Genomic DNA, 27,799 nt, shown 5'->3' with positions numbered 1-27,799 from the left:
ACTTTGTATAGCTTAGGGGGATATACAGGTTTCCCCCACTATCTGAAAGTAGAATGTTCCTATGAAACCTTTCATATGCCAAAATGGTGTAAAGCAAGGAAGCAATTCCATTAATTTATATGGAAAAACTTCTCAGACTTCCCAGACCCAAAAACATAGCATCTTTTAGGCTTTTCTGATACCTCAGGATACATCTTGCTAACAGACGCACAAAATAAATCAAGATAAAGCACAGATGCTCACATACACAGTTCAACAATACTATGGTGGCTTGATGCTGAGTGTAGTTCCTGGGGAAGGAGCTTGGTGGTACCATTCTCACTGCTCAGAGTGCGTGCTGCCTTTATAAAGGCTCACTGCAAAACAAATGCTGAATACTATTTTTGCTTTTTGCCTTAAATGTAAAAGTAAAGAACTTCTTTGTTTTTCTTTTGGTACTGTTGTAGGTCTTTCATAAAAGCAGAGTGGTGTAATGTGAACTTTTGAAAGGTGTAGGATACCTGTACTTGTATATTTCCATCCATCTTTCTTCTTGTAATCATTTATGAGGAAAACTGAAGAAGTAGCATATATTGGTAGAATAACCCCAGAAACCAGTTAACTTTTGCCATTGAGTGCTAGATTGTATTTGTGACATTCTTTATATTCCCTTCTTACCTTCAAAAAATAAATGGCAGGCCAATAATTTTCTTACTCTCCCAACAAAGAAATCTGGAAGCATATAAGGACATCTTTTTCTGTGGGAAAGATGGCCTAATGCTATTGAACAGAATTGTTGAGTGAAGAAAATTGTCTCCTTTGAGTAACCAAAATATACATCTCTACTTATTCTATGTCTTTGTTTTCTAGGCAGCACAGTCAGTGCTGATTTCCTTATTTGAACTCAATACCCCAGAGTTTACAATGTTATTAGGAGCTTTACCAAAAACTTTTCAGGATGGTGCTACAAAGCTTCTTCATAATCACCTACGAAACACTGGAAATGGAACCCAGGTATCTTTCAGTTATTTTCTTGACTGTTATGTGATGTGATGGTTTCACAGCAATTGCTTTCTTTTACATGAAGTAAACTTTTGATCCAAGTGTATAATTTTTGCATCTGTATTAGGCAACATCTCCTAAGCAGTATTAAATACAGTCCTGGAAAGAACATAGTCCTTAGGCTTGTCATGTTTATGTTGTAATTTGGTATACATTCGGTTGGTGGTGAACAATGGCCAGGGTATGAACAAGGAAAGCAAACCAGTCCTTATTTGAGGACTAGAAGGGATGACTTGGTTAACAATAAGATCTGAAGAAGGTAGGGCTTTAAAAGGTATGTTCACAAACCTGTTGACAGGTTTGTGGGTCCATAGTTGCTTGAATACAGAATTTTGTCTTGGGGAGGTAAGGTCTGAATAAATGGAACATTACGGTGTTATATGTACCTAAATGGCAAGAATCATTTACATAATATGCCTAAAAAATTTAAGTTTTAAAAAGACATATTTGATCATGTATAAAGAAAAATTAGATGCACTTATGGCAGGCTTAATATAAAGTCTGAGGGTTAAAAACAATCTGAGAACAATTTCTTGGGACTAAAGTTGGTTATCTTTTTAAAAGGAGAGGGATTGTTTATATCTTAAGAGGTAGGCAAAATAATAATAACAAATTTTACTTTGGTATGCTTGCGAAAATCATTTATAAAGCAAACTCAAGGAGGAATAAAATTTGAATATTAGTAATGGTTGGAGGAAGGAAATTGGCTTAGAATGAGAGGCTAATTTAAAATTGTCAGTTTGGGGGGAGTATCTGGCTGGCTCAGTCTGTAGAGCATGCGACTCTCAATCTCACGGTCATGAGTTCAAGCCCCATGTAGGGCAGGGAGCCTACTTAAAAAATGATTTTTTTAATTTAAAAATTAATTAATTAAAATAGTTTGGGATCCTGTTGAATCTGTGAGAAGGAAGATGTTGATAATATTTGAGAGCAGGAAGTGGGTGAAGAAAACAAGACTAAAGAGGTAGATTTCTGAATGGGGAGAAAGTTTTTCCCTATAGAAAGCAAAGATAAGTACATGATTATTTAAAATACTGACCTACAAATATGGCTCTTTCATATTCAACTTCTTGATTGCATGGCTTCCTTAAGAGCCTTTTAGTTGAACTTAACCTGTCGTATGTTAATATTTACTTGACTCCCCCAATCAGGGTTCCATGGGGAGTCCTTTGACGAGACCAACACCACGTTCACCAGCCAACTGGTCCAGTCCTCTTACTTCTCCTACCAATACATCACAGAATACTTTATCTCCAAGGTAATAAAAGGGTTATTTTCCATCATGGCTTGTGTTTGCCGATTCCCATTCTTAGACAACAGACATTAATATAATTCCACTTGATTTCCACTTGACTTGAAAGGTCTGTTGACACATAGAAACTTAGCAGATTCAAAAAACTTTAAGTATATTCCAAAACTAACCCTTTAAATGAAAATAATGCATAGGATATCTAATTTTTATGTAAGTGAAAAGAAAACTTACACAGCTTTTGTAAATTAGTGCTTGAAGCATTAAATGGAGTAGTTATGTTTCTCAGATATGCTTATAGACAAAATCAAAAATAGAGAAGAAAAAAGAAGGAAAGGCTAAATATAAAATGGCATTATGTCTGTGTCTTTAGGAAAGAATGTGACTGTGAGATTGGTCCTTAATCTAAAATATAAGCTGTGTAGAATTTTCACACACTTATGCAGTTCAAGCATTGGCTGTATTTAAGATGAAGTTCTTAATATTTTTTCCCTTTTGCTGGCCTTTTAAAAAATCATTTGCATAGTAGTCCATATTTACTAACATAGTTATTAACTTGATTTTATTAGCCATATATCATAGCATGCTTCATCATATTTATTACAATTTATAGGATACTTCATCAGCATCTAAGGAAGAAAAATACATTGCAAACTTAACATCTAGGTTATTATTCCTTGTGACACACGTAACAATTTGATGGCTAAATTCCAGCTTCAGTTGAGTTTTAGAATTTGATTATAGAAGTAATGTCAGTAACATATATGTTCAGTGTTAGAACTTCTCTTCCTTCCTATAAATTTGTGTAAAATACATTTATCTTCTCTTTCAGCTGTACCATTATTGTCAGTTAATCACAGGAGTTAGCAAACTTTCTGTAAAGGGCCATATGGTAAATATTTCAGGCCTTGTGGGCCATGCAGTCTTTGTTACCTCTACTCAGTTTTGCTGTTACAGTGTGGAAAATAGCTGTAGCAGATACCTGAATAAATAAGTGTTGCTGGTCCAATACGATTTAATTTATAGACACTGAAATAAGAATTTTATATGATTTTCATTGGAAAAGTGTTAGGAAATGTTATTTTGACTTTTCTCTCAACCATTGAAAAAGTAAACATTTTTAGATTTCAGAGGTCATGGTTTGCTGACCCCTGGTTAATCGGAACATTTTTGAAGGTGACAGACAAACCAGGTGTTAAGGGCTATGCATTTAGAGTCATTGTAAGCTGCCCTTGGTGGGTGGACAAGGGGACATATACCTTAACCATTTATAGTTCTCAGGTTTTGTTTTGTTTTGCTAATTACATTTTGGAGATCCTACATAATCTCAAATGTGTTTGTGTTTTAAAACTATACATAAATAATTAGTTGTCTTTTTCATAGTGCATTTGATTATGACACAGAAAATATGAACTCTGAAGATATTTATAGCTCTCTTAGAGGTGTCACTGAAGCAATTCAGAATTTCAGCTTCCGTAGTCAAGAAGATATGAATGAACCATTGAAAAGGGATTCTAAAAAGGATGATAGTGATTCCGTGAGTATTTGAATATTCTTACATTGCAGGCTTTTCCATTAAGAGGTGTTTTTTTTAAGATTTATTTATTTATTTGAGAGAGAGAGTATGCTCACGCAGGGCGGGGGGGAGGGCAGAGGGAGAGGGAGAGATTCTTAAGCAGGCTTCATGTCCAGCAGGGAGCCTGACGCAGGGCTCAATCCCATGACCCTGTGATCATGACCTGAGCTGAAATCAAGAGTCAGACATTCAACTGACTGAGCCATCCAGGTGCCTCTCATTAAGAGATCTTTGTTGGATTTTTTTTTTTTTAACTTTGCTTTCTGTCATTTTTCAGATGTAACTTTTTAAGGGATCAGTCACTCTGCAAGCATTCACTGAGTATCTACACACACCAGGCACTGTTCTGGGTCTTGGATTTTACAAGGCAAAGTTGCTGCCTTCAAGTTCCTTATAAATTTTCAGATAGAGATGAGTACTATTGAATTTTATGTTAGAACACAAAGTAAATCTATTTTAGATTATTTGGTCAGGGAAGACCTCTCCCAGTCAGTGGCATTTGCTTTGAGAATAAATAAAGCCATACAAGATCTAGGAGAGAAGAATTCCATAAAAGAAGTGGCAAGTGCAAAGACATTTAGATGGGAACAAGTTTTGCATAGTTGGGAACTGGGACGAAAGTCAGTGTTGTTGGGCTGTTGTGAAAGAGTTGGGGGGTGGCACATGGGCCAGATCACATGAGTCTTACAAGACTAAATACATTTAGGTATTTATTTTCCCATTAAGTGTAGTGATAGCGATTTGCATCATCAGTTTGTAGGGCTCCAGTTGAGAATGTTATGACCCATTGGTGAATATTGTTTAGTTTGTTGCTTCTGCCATCATACAAAGAGTAGTTGTTTTGGGTCGGGGAGGGGGAAAAAAGAGTAGTTGTTTTGTACACTGCTGCTGAAGACTTTGCTCAAAACAAGCCATCCCATTTCCTACGGAATCTGTGGTTCCTCGGTGTTTGCAGAATTGTAGAACTTTGCAGTGCTTCAGCACGTCTCTAAAGGGCTCCCTCCTCTGCCTTCCTGACTGCTTTCCTGCTGTCGTTTTTCTCCCAATGCCTATCTGGCAGATGGTCCTACTAAACTGGATGCCAAAAACCAGCTTACCACTCAGATTTGAGGTTCCCCACCCCAAAAGCTACATGAAGTAGCAATAATAGTTTAGTAATACAAATCACTGCTTGAGACTTTTTTTTCCTCAGAGATAGCAGGATACAGTGTGGGGAGCTCAAACAGTGGATTCTGGCAGAAGTGAGTTTAAATTTCAGTTCCTGGCAGTTATTAACTAATCATATATTTTCACTTCTAAGCCTCAATGTCTTCATTAAGAAAATAAGGATATTACTGCCTACCTTAAAAGTTACTGTAAGTGTAATAAATTGTATGACTCATTAGCTACATCCAGCTGCTTGTTTGAACTTCTCATCTTTTCCCCTAGAGCTCCTCTTTTCTGTTTCAGTTGATAGCAGCACAAGTTGCTCAGCCAAAAACCTTGGACCAAGGAGTTGTCCTTGTCGCCTCTCTTTCTGTCATCCTCCATACTCTGTCAGGAAATCTGTTGGTTCTGTTTTCAGAATATATCCAAAATCCATCCACTTCCCATCCCTGCTATTCTGGCTTGAAACATCATCAATTCTCTCACCTGGGTTATTAAAATAGGCACCTAACTGGCCTTCTTGATTGTGCCCATTGGCCTCCTGTCATCTGTTCTCACTCCTTGACTTATAACTCCATAGGAGGTCCCAGAATAAAAGCCAAAGTCTACACAATAGGCTTTTCCCTCTGTTACCCTCTGGTCTCATCTACTTTCCTCTGCTCCAACCACACTGGCCCCCTTGCTATTCCTTGAACTCCCTGGGCATGCTCTTGCCTCAGGGCCTTTGTCTTGGCTATTCACTCTGTCTTAGACATCGTTCCTCCAGATAGCTCGGTGGCTGATTTCCTCACTTCCTTCAAGTCTTTGTTCAAATGGCTTACTCTGACCCTAATCTAATCTGCACCCTCCTTCCTCCCACCACAGTACTCATGATCCCTTTAATCCTGCACTGCCTCCCATACACTAATCACTTTCTACCATACCGTATACTTTACTCATTCATTATGTTTATAAATATCTGTCCCCACACTAGAATGTAAACTCCATGAAAGTGGACATCAGTCTCTCTTTTGTTCACTAATATAGCCCCACTGCCAGGAACAATGCCTGGCACGCAGTAGGAGCACAGTACATATTTGAACAATATTTGTAAAGCACCTAAGTAATGGCTTAACACATAGTTGCTGTGAGTAGACAGTGACGGTGGTGATATTGATGGTAGTAATGATTTTCATACTAGTATTAGTATCAGTGTTAGTATTGATGTTTTGGTAAGTATGTTAATGCATTCAAACTTCATCAGGCATCTTTTCAAAAGTTATAGTCCTTGAGGCCATTTTTTAAAAAAAAATTTTATTCTCTTGTACTTTGTTGACATGTTGTCATTGTGTAATTTACTACCTTAATAATGGACTCTGGCAGCTTTTAGTTCTGTGTTGCTAATGAAAGTCCTTTTATATCTTTAACTGGCATAGAGAAGCTTTTGGTAATCCCACTGAATATTGTTTGGTCAAGCCATTAGCAAGGGAACTATAGGAATCATTAGAAACAGCATTCTTTTATGATTTTTATTTGCCCTCACAGCTGTGGGGTTTTTTTTTACATCTTTAAATTTTGACATTTTAAATAAGTTTTAACTTATGTTGATTCCATTACTTAATTTTTTTCAGCTGTTTATTGTTACCTTTTTTAAAATAGACTTTGAAGCAGTAGAGAAACATCTTTTTAGAATTTCAAAGAGATACTTAAAAATGAATTAATGTGTAGGATGCCTGGGTGCCTCAGTCGATTTAGGCATCTGACTCTTGATTTCAGCTCAGGTCATGATCTCAGGGTCGGGTCGTGAAGTTGAACCCCTTCTCTCTCTCTCTCTCCCTCTGTCCCTACCCCCACTTTCTCATAAATAAAATAAAATAAATAATAAATAAATAAATAAATAAATGTTTTTTTAAAAATGAATTAATTTGCTATGCCTTCTCCTCCCCATTAATAGATGTGTGGTGGTCCAGGGATGCCTGACCCAAGAGCAGGAGGTGATGCTACTGACTCAAGCCAAACAGCCCTTGATAATAAAGCTTCATTGCTCCATTCAATGCCTGCGCACTCCTCTCCTCGCACTCGAGACTATAATCCATATAACTACTCAGATAGCATCAGTCCCTTCAATAAGTCTGCCCTCAAGGAAGCCATGTTTGATGATGATGCCGACCAGTTTCCTGATGGTAGGTTCTGGGTCATATTTTGTGTTTTAGAGGACTGGTAATCAATGAAACAAAAGAAATACACGTGCTCTTTTATTATAACTCCCGAAGAAGTAAGGAGCTTTGGGATGGGAATGTTTCTCCCATCTTTTAGGAGCTCATTTCTAGTGGTTTGATAGTTTTCTACCCCAGAATGAGAAACAGGGTAATCCTGAGATCATCCTCAAAATCAGGAAAACCTTACTGACTGCCCAGAAACAACTGAAATCAATTGTAGCTTATAAATTTAGTTTATCTCTAGACACAATTCAGTCATTAATTTTTATACCAGCATGACAAAACCCTTTGAAGAACTACCCATTCTTTATAATAGCCCTTTAATAAAGTGTGAAATCATAAACAAACATTAGTAAGATGCATTCAAGACCAAATGTGAGGTAAGCTACCATTAGAATTTGGAGCCAGCTTAGGACTAGCTCTACACTTTCAGTGACTTATACCAAGGGTGTGGGACTAGCTCTTACACTCACAGTGGCTCGGAACAAGGGCATAGGACTAAGTTCTAACACTTACTAAGCTGTCCAGCCTGATATTTGGTTGACTGTCCAGAGTGTCACATCTGAAAGAGGGTGGAGATGTGCTACCTACCTGCCCTTCCAATTACAGTACGCAGTTAGGTTCACATAAAATGTATAAAGACTGATATAAAACATTGCAAATGGTTTAGGTATTTTTAATAAGGAATTACATTTATTCTCTACAAATTACATAATTCATTAATTTTTTTTATTGAAGACTCAAGTAATATAAAGTAATAGATAACTATGTGGGTAAATTTGAAAGTACCCGCCTTACCAGTCTCATGATACTATACTTAGGTAGTTTTTTGTTTTCCTTTGTTCCCCCAGTATTGCTGTCAGTGAACATATTTCTGCATAAACTTTTATGCACATACATAAGTAATTTACTCTAAGAGATTCCTAGAGGTAGAATTGCTCGATTGGGGCGCCTGGGTGGCTCAGTCGTTAAGCGTCTGCCTTCGGCTCAGGTCATGATCATGGGGTCCTGGGATCGAGCCCCGCATCGGGCTCCCTGCTCGGCGGGAGGCCTGCTTCTCCCTCTCCCTCTGCCTGCCGCTCTGCCTACTTGTGCTCTCTCTGTCAAATAAATAAATAAAATCTTTAAAAAAAAAAAAGAATTGCTCGATTAAGAGATATGTAAGTTGAAATTTTTAGAGTTACTACCCAATTACCAACTCAAAACACTTGGCCAGTTTAGGTAGTGCTGATTTCCTCACCAGCACAGAATGTTTAGACTTTTTAAAATTTTGACATCCATCACCATGATGGATATAAAATAGTCCATCCTAATGAGCATTTCCTTAATTATTAGGAAGACTGAGAAGTTAGATATCAGAAATATTTTTTTAATTTTTGTAATTTGGTAAGTGGAAAAATCTCTTCATTTTTATTCCTTTGATTACCAGTAAGGTTGACGAATCATGTTTTTACCAATATGTCATTTTAAGAGTCTTAATATATCACAGTTACCACAAAGGCAAAATTATGACAACTTGCCAAACTAAGTCTAAATTACATAAGAATCTATAAAATTGCCAAAATGATTCACTTTGGTGTGTTTTGATTTGTCACAAGTGGTTAACTCTGTTACTGAGGTTTAGTCACAATAGCAGCAAAACAGGAGGGAATAAATTGGACCTAGCATGAGCGTGTCCTTTAAACCCTCCCTTGCTGCAGCAGCATGGTAAACTGAGACCTAGTTTTAGCAGCTTTAATTGTTCTTAAATTATTTATGTACAGAGGTCACACGCTGGCAGACCAAATTGGTTCCACTGACATTTCTTGCCTTGGCTGCAATATATAGATATAGATATATATATATATTTTTTTTTTTTTTTTAAACAATCAAAAGCGTAAAAGATGGGGGTACAGCACAAAAACTTTTCCTTGAGCCATTTGAGGGTAAGCTGCCAAACTGATCACCCCAAATACTTTAGGATGTACTTTCCATAAACAAAGACATTCTCCCACATAACCACAATATACTCATCCAAATCAGGTAATTATCATCAGTACATTAAAAACCACCTGCCCATTAACCCCATTAGAGTTTTGTCAGTTGTCCCAGTGATACCTTCTAGCCAGAGGATCCACTTCAGAATCTCACATTGCATTCAATCATGTCTCTATTGTCTTCTTCAGTGTTCAGTCTTTCCTTTGTTCTTGTGACCGTGGCACTTTTGAAGGTCAGAGACCAATTATTTTGTAGCATTTCCCTCAATTTAGGTTTGTCTGATGTTTTCTCGTGATTGGATTCAGGTCATGTGCTCTTGGCATCAGTGTCCCAGAAGTGATAGTGCATTCTTCAGGTAATACACAATTTCACTTTGCCCTTTGGTGATATAAACTTTGGTCACTTGATTATGGTGGTGCTTACCAGGCTTCTCCACTGTGAAGTTACTCATTCTGTAATTAATAAGTCTTGTGGGGAGGTACTTTAAAACTGTATTAAAATTTATTCATTTAAAAAGTTTCATTCACAAATTTCTAACTGTATGAACTCATGGTTTGCATTGTATTCAGTGGGTTATAATTTGTAACGATCATTTATTTTGATGCTCAAATTGTCTTTGATTTGACCTGTTCTTTTGACATGTCCCCATCCTTGCATGCTGGCATGACAAAATGTTGTACTGTCCCTGCTTCAGTCCTGGAATCAGTCATTTCTCCAAGGAGCGATCTTTGGTTTAATTTAATAGAAAATGGTCTTTAAAGGCTAGAGTCTGGGCATGAGGTGTACTCACTGCTAGTGGGATATCACTATTCCCAAGACCTCTCAGTGGCCAGAGCTAAGGAATGTGTGTGTGGTGTGTGTGTATGCATACACACACTGATTTACATCTGTTTATTTCTGTATCAAAAGCTATGAGTTTACTCCAATTCCGATTTAGCACCATAAGATTAATTCTAATTTCCTCCTTTTCCATATTGATAAAGCCCTTTTTTCTGACACTGAGAAACCTGGCTTTCATTATCCTTAATATCCTCCTGTATGCAGCCAGTTTTCGATCTCTGCCACTACCTCCTCACCTTGCTGGGCTCTGCCACTCCACGTGGACACCCTCAACTTGCTTGGGCTCTGACAGGTCACACCTGGTCACCACTCCATGTAGACACCCTTCTTTCCCTGGCTGAGCTCTAAAATTCCATACTTTGCCACTCTCACGTGTGGAAGGAAGCCCTGCTTACTTTGCTCAGGAATCTGTGTCCCCAGGCCTAGTCATTTATAATTTTGATGATTGGAAAAAATCTCTTCATTTATGAGGCTGAGGAATCGTGTTTTTACCAGCTGCTTATGTTACGAGAGTTAGTATATCATAAAGCCAAAACTATGACAGCTTAGCAAGATTACCCACTTGGGGGACGCCTGGGTGGCTCAGTCAGTTAAGCGTCTGCCTTCGGCTCAGGTCATGATCCTGGCGTCCTGGGATCGAGTCCTGAGTTGGGCTCCTTGCTCAGCAGGGAACCTGCTTCTCCCTCTGCCTGCCACTCCCCTTGCTTGTGGGTTCTCTCTCTCTCTGCACCAAATAAATAATTAAAATCTTTAAAAAAAAAAAAAAAAAAAAGATTGCCCACTTAGTAACTGACTGATTCTCTTTTCCTTTACTAAAGATCTTATATTTTCCATGTGTTAAAGGAAGACATCTTTGGAAATTATGTAACTGAAATCCAAACTGGGTAGAATATTTTTGAACTTGAGAAAATTATTTCTTCGCAGCATAATACTTGATTGATTTCTGAAACATAAGACAGCCATTTTATGTTGAACACTCTTTGAAAATGGATAAGCCATTAGTTAAGCGAAATAGTAGTTGCTCTAAACTTCATATAGCAATTATTTATTGCTTATGTTCATTTTTAAATTTGAGATAGGGAAGACCTTGTTTGACATTATTTTATTGTGAACATTGCTAACGTCACCCATTCTTTTTAATTTTATTGACCGCCATTGCTCTTTTGATTTTCCTTCCATGTCTGCCCCAATGCAAAATTTCTCCTCCTTTTTTTGTTTTTAAAGTCCATAACTTTTGGCAGGAGATAATAATTTTGTTCAAGTCAGAATTTCCATAAAAAGAAATTGTTTTAAAATTCTGAGACTTATTTAGTATGTTATTCAGATGTTTCTATACACATTACAGACAGATAACACACATTAGTGATAAATTTTTCAAAATTAATGAGTCAGAAGAATTTAAAACTCCACTAATGTCCACATCTAATTATGATCTTTGTAAAGTTTACCAGGGACTATAATATTCCAGAATAATACTGTTAGTGAGGATGGTTCTGTTATTCAAGAGAGACTCATATCAAAGTTTGCCAATGAAAAGAATATCCCATATTTTTTCAGCGCTGCAACAGAAATATCACAATTGTAATCATGCCAATATCTGTCATAAGAACAAAGAAAATTAATATTAGTTTATGGTGTTCCAAGCACAGGTCTTCACTATGACCATAGGAAGTCAGTGCTCTCTGCCCATTTTACTCATAAGAAAACTGAGCCTCTGCAGTAATTAAGAATGTGCGTTTGTTACACAAAGTAAGAAGTACAGGTTTAATGGGATTCCAGAGCCTTTCTTTTCGCATGACCATGATGCTCTCATGAGGAGGTACAGTTGGTTACCTTTAGGTTTATCTCATTTGTATCATGTAAATCCGTTTTGTAACAAAATATTTGTTTTCTTTGGCAGAAATTATTTTCCTGTTAGTCATCTGTCCAGACCATTTTATGTCAAGTCATTTCTGATTATCTCCTAGAGTAATTACAAAGCCTATATTCATGGAGAAAAGAGCTGCATTCCTTTGAAAGCATTTTGTGTGTGTGTGAATTCCCTTTATTGAGCTGAAATAAAATACACTCTTACCAGAATGATCCTCTGACATCTGTGGAAGTCTGATCACATGACTTTGCAGGAGTGACTTTTGTGAGATTTATGGAGATGCATTTGTCCTGCCGCAGTAGCTGCTGTTAAAGCAGCAGTACTGTTCCAGTGTTGGTCTATATAATGAAATTATTTCTAAGACAGTTTTTATCCTCCAAGTTCAGATGTCATCTTTGAACACAAATTTCTTTTTTATGGTTTGCTCTGCATTTTACAGAGGTTCTTCCAAAACCCTAATTTGGTTTACCTTGGTGATCATTCTTACCAGCTATCTCTCATTTTTAAGTTCAGCAATCATATTCTGTGCTCTGTGTTTGAGGTTGTTAGTGCTCTAATTGTAGTTCCATGAGCATTGTCATAATAAACTTCCTTTTTAATAGTTTGTGAATGTTGTCACTACATTTTGGTTCAGTTTCCCTTCCCTATCGTCTGTTACTTTTACTCTAGTTGGATTCATCTATTCTTTTTTTATTTTTGGGGGGGGTGGGGGAAAGGGCAAAGGCAGAGGGAGAGATAATCTTAAGCAGGCTCTCTACCCAGCACGGAGCCCAACATGGGGCTCAGTCCCACGACCCTGCTATAATGACCTGAGCCAAAATCAAGAGTCAGACGCTTAACCCACCCAGGCGCCCCTGAACACATCTATTCTAATGGTTCAGCTTGATTTCCTTTCCTCAGGTTTCCGAGTCCCCTTAAGTAAAATATAATTTTTCTTTCCCCTACTTGTAGGTGTGGGTTCCCCGCAACCTATAATGTCAGACCATTGGTATCTCTAGGTCAGTGGCTAACCAGCTGGCAGGATGAGGCACAATAGTTCATTTTTGGGAAGTGGGCTCTTTCCTCTTGAGCCTTTGCTTTTGTAGGCAACAGCTATCTCCCAGATGCTAGATCCACAAGCCTTCTCTGACCTATTAGGATCAGCATAAGTGGCAGCCCTTTCCTATGAAAGACCAGCATGTTCTTGCCAAGTGGACCTACAGCAGTATAGCTCCATGCCGTCAACTGTCTTCCCTGGAGATTCGGGAGAGGGAGTAACCCCAGGTGTAACTTCCAAGCTCAGGCACCATATTCTGTGGTTATTTTATTCCAGAGGAGTTAAGGAAAAGAGTCTATGGCACAAGCTCAGGCCACTGTCTGCCGAAGTCCCAGAAGGGCTGAATTTGTCATTTATTTTATCAACAAAAGAATTTAGGAAGAATTCTGGTATTTTGTAATGTTTTAATATGAGCTTTGGGATGTAACTGTCTTTCCTACAATAATTATTCAAAGCACCATAAGTATCCTCTAACATTCATAAAATTCATGAGTTCATGATTATACTTTAAAAAAGAAAGCAAAAACAAATGAAAACTCTTTGATAATCATTACGCCCAACTCCCATCTCTGAATTTAAGGGAAAATATTAAGTATTTATTCTGCCTCTTATATCAAACTATATTTCAGGATAATCAAAATAGCTCTAGTTGATAAAATTACTCTCTACAGAAGAATTCCAGCCCATTTTTAATTCCTAATAAAATAATTCAGCAATCAGTGGGTGAAGCCATTACTCAAAAGATTGATTGGGGTGCCTGGGTTGCAGAGTCGGTTAAGCATCCAACTCTTGGTTTTTGCTCAGGTTGTGATCTCAGGGTCATAAGATCCAGCCCTGCATTGGGCTCAGCTGGAGTCTGCCTGATATTCTCTTTCCCTCTCCCTCTGCCCCTCCCCCCCACTCACATGCACCTACTCTCTCTCACTTACTCTCTCAAATAAATAAATCTTAAAAAAAGATTATTTTTAGGGGGGTAGTGCCTGAGTGGCTTAATCCATTGGATGTCTGACTCTTAATTCTGGCTCAGGTCATGATCTCCGGGTTGTGGGATCAAGCCCCACATCAGGCTCTGTGCTGGGCATGGAGCCTGCTTAGGATTCTTTCTCTCCCCCACCCCTTAACAGCCCCCCCACCCCGGCCAAGGGCACTCTCCCTCTCTTAAAAAAAAAATTTTTTTTTTTTTTTAAAAGATTGATGGGGAACTTTACAATGGTGGGATCAAGTTGTCACCACTTAAATCCAGTGGTCATTATTAATATCACTAAAAATGGAGTACCCAAACATTGTGAGCCTCCTGGCACGACACCATAGAAATGCATACTGATGTATGTAAGGATTAAATGATCTATTTGCCATTTACTAGAAATATTTCAGGAAAAAAAGTGGGGAGGGACGAAGATGAAGTAAGAATGGTAAAATCTTGATAATTCTTAAATCTGGGTGAGGGCATATAGGGGTCCATTATATTTTTTCCTTATGTGAATTTTCATTATAAAAAGTTTTAAAGTAGAATTGGTGTTTTCAAGATGACAAACTGGAAAAGAAAATTAGTCATTTTTTTTCTTAAAACTAACATTGTCTGTTTCGTAACGTTACAAAGTTGTCATCCCCATACTTAGCTGACCTATAAAGTTACAGAATTAACATTATGTCCTCTTGCCAGATCTTTCCCTAGACCACTCTGACCTGGTCGCAGAGCTATTGAAGGAGCTGTCTAACCATAATGAACGTGTAGAAGAAAGAAAAATCGCCCTCTATGAACTCATGAAACTGACACAGGAAGAATCTTTCAGTGTTTGGGATGAACACTTCAAAACAATATTACTTCTATTGCTTGAAACCCTTGGGGATAAAGAGGTAAATGGCAGGATATGTAAATAATAGCCTGTTTTTCCTGTCTTGGGTTGCCTGTCCTTCCCTGTTAATCAAGAGCTACACAGATTTGGAAATTGGGAAAATCAGTCTCTTTTACTGCTTCTTCCTGTGTGAAATTTTCATTTTGAGTACTTTTTCTTCTAAACCATAGGCTCAATGATTTTGAACAGTTGACAATGGGAAAAATGAAAGGTTGCTGGTAGTATTTTTATAGGAAAGTACAAGTTACTTGTTTTGCATATTTAAACTAGTTGTTCAGAAGTGTAATTTCTTTTCTCATAGGATGTTGTTGGTTCTTGATCTCCTACAAGTATAAAAAGTGTGATTCAAGTTTTCAACTAGAGATGTGAAAACTTAATTATGTAATATACCATATACTTTGTGCAGTTGTCCAGGACTTATCCCTGCCCCAATGTTAAGACCCTTAAGTTACAGAAATGGAAAATGTAGAAGATTGTCTATAACCCAAAATATTAAAAACATTAAAATATTTCTTCTTAGCCTACAATCAGGGCTTTGGCATTAAAGGTTTTAAGAGAAATCCTAAGGCATCAACCAGCCAGATTTAAAAACTATGCAGAACTGACTGTCATGAAAACATTGGAAGCACATAAAGATCCTCATAAGGAGGTAAGTTACCAGGCCATTAAATTATTATTTTATTCTCAGTACTTCTGATATTATTGCATGAAACATACAAACATTGCTTAAAGAATACCCTTGAAGAGTATCGATCATTCAGTCAAATGAACACTTAACTTTGATGTTCCAGGTAATATATCTAATGAAGATGCAATCATATTTTTTTATTAAATGAATTATGGTGATATCATGGTCTTTCACCTAAAATAAGCCAGCTCTAGGACATAATCTTGATTTCATTTTTTCCTTCTTAATTTGACTTGTAGTTTTCTAATTTAGAATTCACCAACCGTCACTGTCCACTTACCAATAAGAATTTTTGAAATAAGTAATGAAGACAAGAATCATTATTATTTTAAAGTGGTAAAGTGCCTATAGGAACTAGATGTCTGTTCAGAGTTTATTCAATAAAATAATGAGGACAGCTTTCCTGAAGGGAGTCCTGTAAATCTGTCTCATCTATCTGTCTTTTTATTTATAGTTGTGTAAAAAAAAATTAGACTTTTTAAGCTTTTATTTAAATTCCAGTTAGTTAACATACAATATTATATTAGTTTCAGGTGTACAATATAGTGATTCAACACCCAGTGCTCATCACAGCAAATGTACTCCTTCGTCCCATCACCTTTGTCACCCTTCCCCTCCCCCACCTCCCCTCTGGTGACCAGTTCTCTATACTTGAGGGTCTGTTTCTTGGTTTGTCTCTCTCTCCTGTCTCATCTCTTTATAGTTGTAATATACCCATCACCATCAATTATGTTGATGATATAACCCTGAGGATTTTTATTAAGTTTCAGAAATAATTAGAAAAGGAAATTTCAAATAGAGACTGCAGTTCTAAGAGAAAGCACCAGAGCAGTAGCATTAGGTGCCTCTGGTAGAACCAAGACATAAGCGAAAGAGGTCAAAAAAGGAAAGTTAAAAAATAGCAGTGAGACAAAATAGATCAAAACTAAATGTAAGAGCTGAAACTATAACTTTCAGGAGAAATAGGTGTAAATCTTTGTCATCTTGGATTAAGCAGTAGTTTCTTAGACATAACACCAAAAGCACAAGTAGCCAACAACAACAACAAAAACATAAATTGGACTTGATCAAAATTTAAAACTTTTGTGCTTCAGGATGCCCAGGTGGCTCAGTTGGTGGAGCATACGACTCTTGATCTCAAGGTTGTAAATTCAAGCTCCACATTGGGTGTAGAGATTACTTAAAAATACAATCTTTTGAGGGCACCTGGGTGGCTCATTTGGTTAAGCATCCCACTCTTGGTTTCGGCTCAGGTCATGATCTCGGAGTCCTGAGACCATGCCCCGTGTTGGGCTCTGCACTCAGCTGGGAGTCAGTTTGAGATTCTGTCTCCCTCTTCCTCTGCTCCTCATGCTCGCTCTCTCGCTCTCTCTCTCAAATAAATAAATCTTTAAATATATATATATAATAAAGGGGCGCCTGGGTGGCTCAGTCATTAAGCGTCTGCCTTCGGCTTAGGGTCCTGAGATCGAGCCCCGCATTGGGCTCTCTGCTCAGCGGGAAGCCTGCTTCTACCTCTCACACTCCCCCTGCTTGTGTTCCCTCTCTTGCTGTCTCTCTCTCTCTGTGTCAAATAAATAAATAAAATCTTCAAATATATATATATATATAAAATAAAATATTTTTTTAAATAATAAATAAAAACTTTTATGCTTCAATGGCACCTGGCTGGGTCAGTCAGTAGATCATGAGACTCTTGATCTTGGGGTTATGAGTTCAAGCCCCACATTGGGCATAGAGTTTACTCAAAAAAAATAAAATAAAAATCAGTGTCACAAAGAATAATGTTTAAAAAAAGAAAACTTTGGTGCTTCAAAGGGCACTCTAAAGAAAGTGGAAAGAGAACCCACAGAACAGGAGAAAATTTTTGCAAATCATATGTCTGATAAGGTAATATACAAAGAACTCTTACAAGTCAACAACAAAAAGAGAAATAACCCAATTTAAAAATGGACAAAGGGTGGGGCGCCTGGGTGGTTCAGTCGGTTAAGCATCCAACTCTTGACTTAGCCTCAGGTCGTGATCTCAGGGTCATGAGATCTAGCCCCATGTCGGGCTCCATACTGAGTAGAGAACCTCCTTAGGATTCTCTCTGCCCTTCTCTCCCAACCCCTCTCTCTCTGTCAAAAACAAACAAACAAAAAAATAAAATAAAATAAAACCTGCATTAGCCAACATTAAGAGAACACAAAAGAAGGAAGACTATCTGGAAGAAATATTTCTCCCTATATATCCATTCTGGCTTCAAAAGTTACATTTTGCCAATGCTGTTTTATCTGTACCCTCACTTTTTGTGTGTGTGTGTTTACTGTAGTTTCAAAGCAAATTATAGATAACATGTTGTATTGCATATTTCATGAAGTTTGTACTTCTGGGACATATTATAACGTTTTAAAAATTTACTCCAGTTTAAACATTTCCTCTTTGTTTTAGGTGGTAAGATCTGCTGAGGAAGCTGCGTCAGTGCTAGCCACTTCAATCAGTCCAGAGCAGTGCATCAAAGTGCTTTGTCCTATCATCCAAACTGCAGATTACCCAATTAATCTGGCTGCAATCAAAATGCAAACAAAAGTGATAGAGAGAGTATCCAAGGAAACCCTTAACTTGCTTTTGCCGGAGATTATGCCAGGCCTAATACAGGTGAGAAACAAAACTCAGAGGAATAAATTATGATACATTTGGGATTCGGTTATTTTAGGCACTTTCTAGGCAACACTAGTGGCATAACCAAGCCTTCCTGCTGTCTTGGATATTCAGAGCAAAGAAAGACTTTCCATAACTAGCTCTGTGTGTGTGTGTGTGTGTGTGTGTGTGTGTGTGTGTGTGTGTATGTGTTAAATATATACATAACGTAAAACTTAACCATTTAGTCATTTTTAAGTGTGCATTTCAGTTGCATTAAATACATTTATGATATTGTACAACCATTACAGCTATCCAGCTCCAGAACATATTTCATCATCCCAAACAGAAACTCTGTACCCATTAATAATTCCCTGTTCCCTCTTCCCATAGCCCCTGGTAACTTCTGTTCTACTTTTTCTCTTCTGCTTTATAGGTTCCTCATGTAAAAGGAATCACACAGTATTTGTTCTGTTTTGGCTGGCTTATTTAGCGTAATGTTTTTAGGGTTCATCCATGTTATAGCATGTATTAGAATTTAATTCATTTTTTTATGGCTGAGTAATTTCCATTACTATGACTACCACAATTTGTTTATCCATTCATCTTTTGATGAATATCTGGGTTGTTACCCTTTTTTTAATAACATAAATACTGCATTGAACTTCTTTATATTTCCTTATATGTATATATCTAGAAGTAGAATTCCTAGGTACTGCCAGATTTCTCTCCAAAATGGTTATACTAATTTACAGTCACAGATGTAATGTGGTTTTTTTCTATGCACACAAACCTTTCATCCACATAAACATTTTAATGAGGTCATATTTTATAACATGCTTTGCTTAATCATAAATTGTTAACTTTTTCCATTCAATAAATTATATTCTATAATGTAACATAATGACTGATTAATATTATGTAGTATGTATAATAAAACCACTTCTGAAGAGAATTAATCATTAATTTCTTTGTGCATCTTTAGTATTATCTTTGACTCTGTTGTAAGCCTAATAGTGCTCACTAAATTGTGGGGTCCTTGAAGATAAGATCCAAATCTCTTCTTTGTACTTTGGTACAAAGAACAGAACATACGTAGTATGTGTATATCATACATATAGTGGGTACTGAATAAATTTTTGCCAGTTGAATAACTTAGAGTAATGGTAGGGATAGGACAGATGTTGAGCTTAATTCAGCCTGAATTATAGGAGTACCTTGACTGCCAGGCCCAGTTTTACTCTGTTTAGATTTTATTCAATAGTGAAGCGCTCTTGGGCTTCCTACAGCTGAATGCTTTAGCAGGGCTCATCTGCAGACTTTACAGAGCAGGTTGGCAAAGGGGCAGCTTTCCAGGCTAAATAAGGTAGAACCTGATAAGGAAAGCTAATAGTGGAGTGGAGGTGTGAAGGGGAAGTGGAGGGAGAGAAGGGCACGTTTCTGCTAGGAAAGGTAGGGAGGTTAACTTCAGTCAACAAAGCTTCCTCTCCCTGCTACGCCTACAAGCTCATCTCTGAGCCACATCTTCTGTCCATGTTGGAATGGTACTTTTTCAGATCCCGCAGGAGTGCTAACAAGGACTTTTCTCCCTAGGGTTATGATAATTCAGAGAGCAGTGTTCGGAAAGCTTGTGTCTTCTGCCTGGTGGCTGTTCATGCAGTAATTGGTGATGAACTAAAACCACATCTCAGTCAGCTCACTGGCAGTAAAGTAAGTAGTGATGCTTTGTTCTAAAGGTGGTGACTTTGGTACATTTTTCAGATTTAGTTCTTTGTTGTGTTAAAGGGTAAATTTGTTACTCAACTTTGAACAAGTCGGGCCTTGAGCATCCAACTCATTTCTCCCACCATTTGAATTTTAACTGTTTCTACTTTCACATTGTTCACTCAGGTGAGGTCAAGTAGGGTAGGCTGCTCTGAAAGAAATGCCTACAGCCAGTGGATTCCTTTCCCACCACCACACCCAAATCCTCACCCCCAAGGACTGTTTAAGAATAAATAGTGGCTGGGGCGCCTGGCTGGCTCAGTTGGTGGAGTGTGTGACACTTGATCTCAGTTGTTGTGAGTTTGAGCCCCACAGTGGGTATAGAGATTACTTAAATACATAAGTACATAAATGAATATCCTTTTTTATTTTTATTTTTTTCATTTTTTAAAGATTTTATTTATTTATTTGACGGAGAGAGACACAGCGAGAGAGGGAACACAAGCAGGGGGAGTGGAAGAGGGAGAAGCAGGCTTCCCGCGGAGCAGGGAGCCCGACTCGGGGCTCGATCCCAAGACCCTGGGATCATGACCTGAGCCGAAGGCAGACGCTTAACGACTGAGCCACCCAGGCGCCCCATGAATATCCTTTTTTCAAAAAGAATAGTGGCTTTATATATTCATGGATTACTTTATATCTCCCAAAATGTGGAACGCTTGAACATTTCTTTAATTTTCCCCTGTGAACTATGATAATCAAATATTTGCTGTCCTTAAGACTTAAAAAAAAAAACAACCTCATTGGGTGGCTGTAGTCATCCAATGAGATCCCATCCGTGAGAAGTTGATCATGTATTATTGTACTCTATGGAAATGTTCCCTCAGAATTCTTATGTTGAAATCCAATCCCAATGTGATGGTATTAGGAGGTGGGCCTTTGGAAGGGGTTTAGTTCATGAAGGCAGAGCCTTCATGAATGGGATTAGCATCCTTATAAAAGAGACCCCTGAGATCCCTTGCCCTGTCTGCTATGTGAAGTTACGGCAATAAGACGGCTGTCTGTGAACCAGAAAGCGGGATATCACCTGGATCTTGCACTATCCAGTCTCCAGAACTGTGAAAAATAAATTTCTATTGTTTATGAGCCACTTAGTCCATGGTATTTTGTTACAGCGGCCTTGATGGAATAAGATGAAATGTTGATACTAATAATAAATGTAAATCTATTTACCCAAGAAACATTGGTCAAGCACTGTCTGTACATCAGACATTGTGCTCAACATTAAGACACTGATCCTGTTTTCCCAGGACTCACAGGAAGCCAAGAGCCCAGTAAAATGATGACAATTTTTATCCTTACAATTGTTTTCTACCTTTATGAAAAGTTTGAGACGGAATAAAGGAACAAATGGCCAAAGCTTAAAAAAAAAAAGACTTAAAAAAAAAAAAATAGGGGTGCCTGGCTGGCTCAGTCAGAAGAGCATGAAACTCTTGATTTCGGGGTCGTGAGTTCGAGCCTCACATTGGGTGTAGAGATTACTTAAATATTAAATAAGCTTAAAAAAATGTTTTAAAGACATGGGGCGCCTGGGTGGCTCAGTTGGTTAAGCGACTGCCTTCAGCTCAGGTCATGATCCTGGAGTCCCAGGATCGAATCTTGCATTGGGCTCCCTGCTCAGCAGGGAGTCTGCTTCTCCCTCTAATCCTTCCCCCTCTCATGCATGCTCTCTCTCTCTCTCTCAAATAAATAAATAAAATCTTTTAAAAAATAAAAATAAAGACTTAAAAAAGAGTCTTGCTTTCCTCATTTCTTTGATATTATCAAACATTGAAATTTATTCTACAAACTGAGGGTAAACTATGATTGTTGAATTGTTGCTTATGAACCAGTTTGCGGGAAACACTCATGCTCATCTAAACAGTTTCCCAAACCCACGCTGTTGTCATTACTATGATCAAATTTATTTTTAAAATAGCAAAAAGGTGGAGAAAATACCTATAAAGCTCAGGTATACACCTTACATTAAATAGTTACGTGACTTATAGATAGATTAGAGCAGTGGTTCTTAACCCTTTCTGAGTTACAGACCACTTTGAGATATGGGTAGTATCTCATCCCAAGAAAAATAAATAAATACAGAAAATTTTACACATAGTTTCAGAGGATTCATTGAGTCCCTGAATCCCATGGACACCAGGTTAAAAACCCTTGAATCAATGAGTTAATGTTAAAAAAGCAAACTTTCAACAGCACAGTTTTCTTTTTCCTTTTTTTTTTTTTTTTAAGATTTTATATAATTATTTGACAGCGAGCGAGCACAAGCAGGGGGAGTGGCAGAAAGAGGGAGAAGCAGGCTCCCCGCTGAGCAGGGAGCCTGCCGTGGGGCTCAGTTCCACGACCCTGAGATCATGACCGGAGCCGAAGGTGCCAGACAGGCACCCCTCTTTTTTTTTAAGTAAACTCTACACCCAGCTTGAACTCAAGAGCCCCACATGCTCTACCAGCTGAGCCAGCAAGGCGCCCCAACACAGTGGTTTTGAAAGAAAAAAATCTCAACTTTTATGATAAGCTCAGATTGTGTCCTGATAATCCAGAGATGTCTGTAGAAGAATTAAAATTAAGTACTTTGTCAAGACTCTTTTAACTCTAGGGAACTGAGGGCTGCTGGAGCTGAGGTTGGTGGGGGGATGGGGTTACTGGGTGATGGGCATTAAGGAGGGCACTTGAAGTAATGAACACTGGGAGATGTATGCAACTGATGAATCACTAAATTCTACCCCTGAAACTAATAATACACTAGATGTTAGTTAAATTGAATTTACATAAAAATTTTTTAAAAAATTAAGTACTTCGTCAGAGTAACTAGGCATATGAAGACCATAGGTAGGTTAAAAAATATTTGGAAATGACATTAGATGAAAAAAAGTAAAGCACAGAATTGTATATGCATTGATTAAAACTTTACAGAAGTATGATCTCATCTAGCAAAGACTACAAATTGACACAGAGAAATCAAGAACATTCTTGGAGGGCAGTGTTATAATTGTTTAAGATCTTGGGTCCTGGAACCCAAGTGCCTAATTTCCTATCCTGGCCCACTTCTTACCTACCCCTGTGACTTTAGGCAATGACTTGCATGTCCTGTATCTTGATTTCCTCATCTATAAAGTATTGTTGAGATAAAAAGAGATAGTGTAAGGTAGTTAGCTTATTATATAGCACATGGTGCTCAAATGTTTATCCTTATTGTCTTAATGATGACTTCTTTTTTCTAAGTTTAAGTTTTACATGCTATCACTACAATATTTTTTGAAAAGGCATATTAGAATACTCAGTCATCAGGGGTACCTGGCTGGCTTAGCCTGGTAGAGCATGCAACTCTTGATCTCAGGGTCGTGAGTTCAAACCCCATGTTGGGTGTAGAGATTACTTAAATAAATGAATAAATAGAATACTCAGTTGTGAACAGACTAAGACTTGAATTTTTTTTTTTTTTTGGTAATTCTTAATTATCAACAATAACTTGGGTGTAACTTAGTCTAAAATCTCTCTTTTTAAATTCATATATGTATATAATTTTTTTAATGAGCATCTTACTATAATTTATAATTGGCTCAATGACATACGTTTGGCTTGAATCTGCAGATGAAGCTACTGAATCTTTACATCAAACGTGCACAAACAGGTTCTGGAGGAGCTGATCCCACTACTGATGTTTCTGGACAAAGTTAGTGAAACTGATTAAAGTGAACCACGGCCTCAAAGAAAGGACAGACAGACCACACCTCATCAATGAAAGGAAATTTTCAAACACATCTTTTGGAACTTACCATCTTTCCCAGTTTTAGTTTTTTGTTTTGTTTTGTATTTTCTGTAACAGAGGGCTATCCTCAGTCTGCATGTAACTTTTATGATAGTTATTCCAAATTCAAGAAGAAGCAGTATTAACATCAGTTGATCAGTACAAAGTAATTTTTAATCGAATTCATTTCACATGTTTGTACTTCTTTGTCTTCCCATTAACCTTTGCCAGTGTTATGATTGTATAAATTTTTTTAAATGCTGGTTAAAGAGGAATGCTTAAAGCTTTAAAAGTTTAACAGTCTAAAACATTTTTTTTTGCCTCTATTCAAATGCAGAATAATATTTTTATTGCTACTTGGAGTTTTGTTCCGTATCATGTCCTATGCTAGAAATACTGAAATGATGTGAAACAAAGCAGGACTAATTTGAACTACAGCTGGACTCTGTGTGATGGTGATACATGTCATTAGTTGCAATTTCTTTGGGGTGATCTGTAGTTTAAAACTAAGACCTCAGAGAAAGTGCTACAGAATCAGCCAGTTCTGTAACACTGATACTGCTTATTGGTTGTTGATCTTGCCATCTTTATTTAAAACCATGTCCCCTCTAAGATCCCTTAAGACAGCTGCACCAAATCATCTGCCTGTTGTTTTCTTGATACTTATTAAAATAGAAGGTTTTATTGCAGGGTTTTGGTTTGTTTATCTTTGTTGTGAATGATGCTTTTTTCGTATTTATTAATCTCAAATTCACTTATGAATAAACTTGGTAATGGAAAGAGACAAAAAAAAATCAAGTGCATGTGTGTCCTTGACCGTCTTCTGTTTCTCATTTAATAAACAAACTTATTATTGAGACATGGGAGTCAACCAGCACCTTTTCTTTAAATGGTGGAACCTGGTTTCCTTTTACCATGAAATTGTCTTACTTGAAAACATTGATCCTGATGAGAGAGAAGATGGTACAAGGCTATTATCTTTGTGTAATGGACTTAAATTCTCTACCTCTTCAGGGCTAATCCTTATAACTGAGCTGCTGCCTGTAGTATCTTTTGGGAAACTACTTCAAGGGTGATTTTCTGTTACATTTTAACAAATTTTTTTAATCACCTTTTGCTACACCTATTCTTTTCATGTGCAGCCAACTTTCAAAAATTACCAGTTTGGTGAAAGGCAAATTAGATCATTCGGAACCAGGATACTAATGATTTCTCATCTTGACTTTTTTAAAATCCTAACATGAAGTGAATTTGACTGGAAAGGCAAATAGCTATTAGGGAAGCAATTTGCTATTGTTACAGAGTTACCTGTACTTTCTTTGTTTAATTGAAAAAAATGTAGAAATGTATGTAAAGAATTTAAGACAGGAGTACTGGATGGATGATTTGTCATAGGCTTTTCCCTTTGTTTCTGTTCTAGCAGCAGGAAAATAGTTTCTCTATATCCCCTCCCCTTTACCTGTAACAATTTTGTTTTCTACTGTTAATTACATTGTGTATTTATAGTTCTATGCTTCCTGTTGTGCATATACTGGCAATAAAACTGTACATAACATTACTTGAAAAAATTAACAGTGTTTATCAGTTGTTTTTCTGTCTCACTCTGTGAAAAGTCACTTAGCTCCTAACTAGGTTTTTAAAAATATTTCAGAGGTCCTGTATTAGTGCTATTCTCATGAATTTTATAAGTGCGTCTGAGGAAAACATTTATCAGGAGTAGCCTCCACAGTCAGATGGCTGTATATGCATGTGTATGACAGCTTATCTTTTTTTTTCCTAAGATTTTTATTTATTTGTTTGATAGAGCACAAGTAGGCAGAGAGGCAGGCAGAGGGAGAGGGAGAAGCAGACTCCCCGCTGAGCAGGGAGCCCGATGTGGGGCTCGATCCCAGACCCTGGGATCATGACCTGAGCCGAAGGCAAACGCCCAACCAACTGAACCACCCAGGAGCCCCTGACAGCTTATCTTTAAGAAGAAAAGGCATTTTATTTATTTATTAAAGATTTTATTTATTTATTTGACAGAGAGACGGTGAGAGAGGGAACACAAGCAGGGGAAGTGGGAGAGGGAGAAGCAGGCTTCCCGCCGAGCAGGAAGCCCGATGTGGGGCTCGATCCCAGGACCCTAGGATCATGACCTGAGCCAAAGGCAGCCGCTTAACCAACTGAGCCACCCAGGTACCCCGAGAAAAGACATTTTATTTTATTTTTTTTTTTTTTTTTAAAGATTTTATTTATTTGACAGAGAGAGACACAGCAAGAGGGGGAACACAAGCAGGGGGAGTGGGAGAGGGAGAAGCAGGCCTCCCGCCGAGCAGGGAGCCCGATGTGGGGCTCGATCCCAGGACCCTGGGACCATGACCTGAGCCGAAGGCAGACGCTTAACGACTGAGCCACCCAGGCGCCCCGAGAAAAGACATTTTAAACATTGAATTCTTCTCAGTTTCTCAGTTTTGTTTTATGTTCCATGACCTTTTGTGTGTTTTATAATCATTTTTAATCTAAATATTGATTTAATTTTGATCTCTGCTTTAAGATCCTGCTTTAATTACTGTTGACAACTAAGTACTTTGATGTAAGCTGAATAATAACTCTACTTGAAAACTTAGGTCAAGCACCTGACATCTAAAGACAGGCACTCAAATGAACTGAGTAGTGAAAGAGTATGGTTTAATGTGACTAAGTGAAAGCTAATATATAAAAACATGAAAAAAGATTTAAAATTCTGTAATTTTAGGGGCGCCTGGCTGGCTCAGTTGGTAGAACATGCGACTCTTGATCTCAGGGTCATGAGTTTGAGCCCCATGTTGGGCATAGAGATTACTTTAAAAAAATAAACAACAAAAGTAAAAATATATATACATATAAAAAAATAAAAATTAAAATCTGTAATTTCAGTTAATGAGGCTTTAAGAAAGTTATTACTGACTATTCAAATTTGTTCATTCCAGAAATATATTTAGGTGTCAGCCATTAAAAACTGGTGGTAAGTTCCTGGTTAAATTTTTTCTTTCCACCTTTCATTATCAGTATCATTCATTTACTGCACTGCTCAGAACTAATTAAAATCACATAATTCCTGATTATAAACCATATTTGTTTCTTGGAGGTTTTCAAAATCTATAATAGCCTTCTGCCATTTTCAATTAGGATGTGGTTTGAACCTGAGGTTTCAAATTTGGAGTATATTTACTGTATTCCTTCATATTCTATCTTGTAAACTTTGAGTCAAATGACTTTTCACCAAATATGTCTCCAATAAAAGACTGGAATCTTATCAAGCCAGATCTGTTTATAAATTCAAGTGTATCTTATTAATTTAGAATAGCATTTACAGGAAATAGAAATGAGGATTGATACATTACTCCATAATACATGAGGGCTTTTTTTTAAGCTTAACCTTTGACATCTTTGCTTCCTGTGTTGTGTAGGTTTGTCTCATTGCAATTAATCACGTACAGTTTTACAGCTATGCAAAAGAGAGAATTAAGCTTAAAAATGCTATCAGTGGGACACCTGGGTGGCTCAGTCGTTAAGTGTCTGCCTTTGGGTCAGGTCATGGGATTGAGCCCTACATCAGGCTCCCTGCTCAGCAGGGAGGCCTGCTTCTCTCTCTCCCACTCCCCGGCTTGTGTTCCCTCTCTCACTGTCTCTCTCTCTGTCAAATAAATAAATAAAATCTTTTTAAAAAAATAAATCTTACTGGTTAAAAAGTTATCCACCTCCTTTTTTTTTTAATATTTTATTTTTAAGTAATCTCTACACCCACCGTGGGGCTCAAACTCACAACCCCAAGATCAAGAGTTGCATGTTCCACTGACTGAGCCAGCCAGGCACCCCAAAAGTTATCTCTCTCTATAGAGCAGAAATAAATTATATAGAAACTAGAAAAACAGTAGAACAGATCAATGAAACCAGGAGCTGGTTCTTTGAAGAAATCAATAAAATTGATAAACCTCTAGTCAGACTAATCAAGAAAAATAAAGGACTCAATAAGATCACAAATGAGAGGGGCGCCTGGGTGGCTCAGTCGTTAAGTGTCTGCCTTCGGCTCAGGTCATGATCCCAGGGTCCTGGGATCGAGCCCCACATCGGGCTCCCTGCTCCGCGGGAAGCCTGCTTCCCCCTCTCCTACTCCCCCTGCTTGTGTTCCCTCTCTCGCTGTGTCTCTCTCTGTCAAATAAATAAAATCTT

The 27,799-nt window shown here is 37.6% G+C and overlaps 1 protein-coding gene across 34 annotated transcripts in view; it reads left to right on the top strand.

Moving 5' to 3' along the window:
• The window catches only part of CLASP2 (cytoplasmic linker associated protein 2), a 182,374-nt gene extending 157,194 nt beyond the window's left edge, over positions 1–25,180 (top strand). For all 34 annotated transcript variants that reach the window (XM_032409083.1, XM_032409082.1, XM_032409081.1 and 31 more), the window contains 9 exons: positions 850–993; positions 2,193–2,299; positions 3,674–3,827; positions 6,946–7,174; positions 14,597–14,790; positions 15,310–15,438; positions 17,911–18,117; positions 19,693–19,809; positions 23,449–25,180. In XM_032409083.1, coding sequence (XP_032264974.1) covers positions 850–993; positions 2,193–2,299; positions 3,674–3,827; positions 6,946–7,174; positions 14,597–14,790; positions 15,310–15,438; positions 17,911–18,117; positions 19,693–19,809; positions 23,449–23,535 — 1,368 coding nt within the window. In that variant the 3' untranslated portion in view covers positions 23,536–25,180. The remainder of the gene's footprint in view (positions 1–849; positions 994–2,192; positions 2,300–3,673; positions 3,828–6,945; positions 7,175–14,596; positions 14,791–15,309; positions 15,439–17,910; positions 18,118–19,692; positions 19,810–23,448) is intronic.
• Positions 25,181–27,799: the final 2,619 nt, after the last annotated feature.

The sequence above is a fragment of the Phoca vitulina genome, unplaced genomic scaffold, assembly GCF_004348235.1.
Source record: "Phoca vitulina isolate PV1807 unplaced genomic scaffold, GSC_HSeal_1.0 scaffold10, whole genome shotgun sequence".
NCBI lineage: Eukaryota > Metazoa > Chordata > Mammalia > Carnivora > Phocidae > Phoca > Phoca vitulina.
This window is presented reverse-complemented; position numbering and strand designations above follow the sequence as displayed.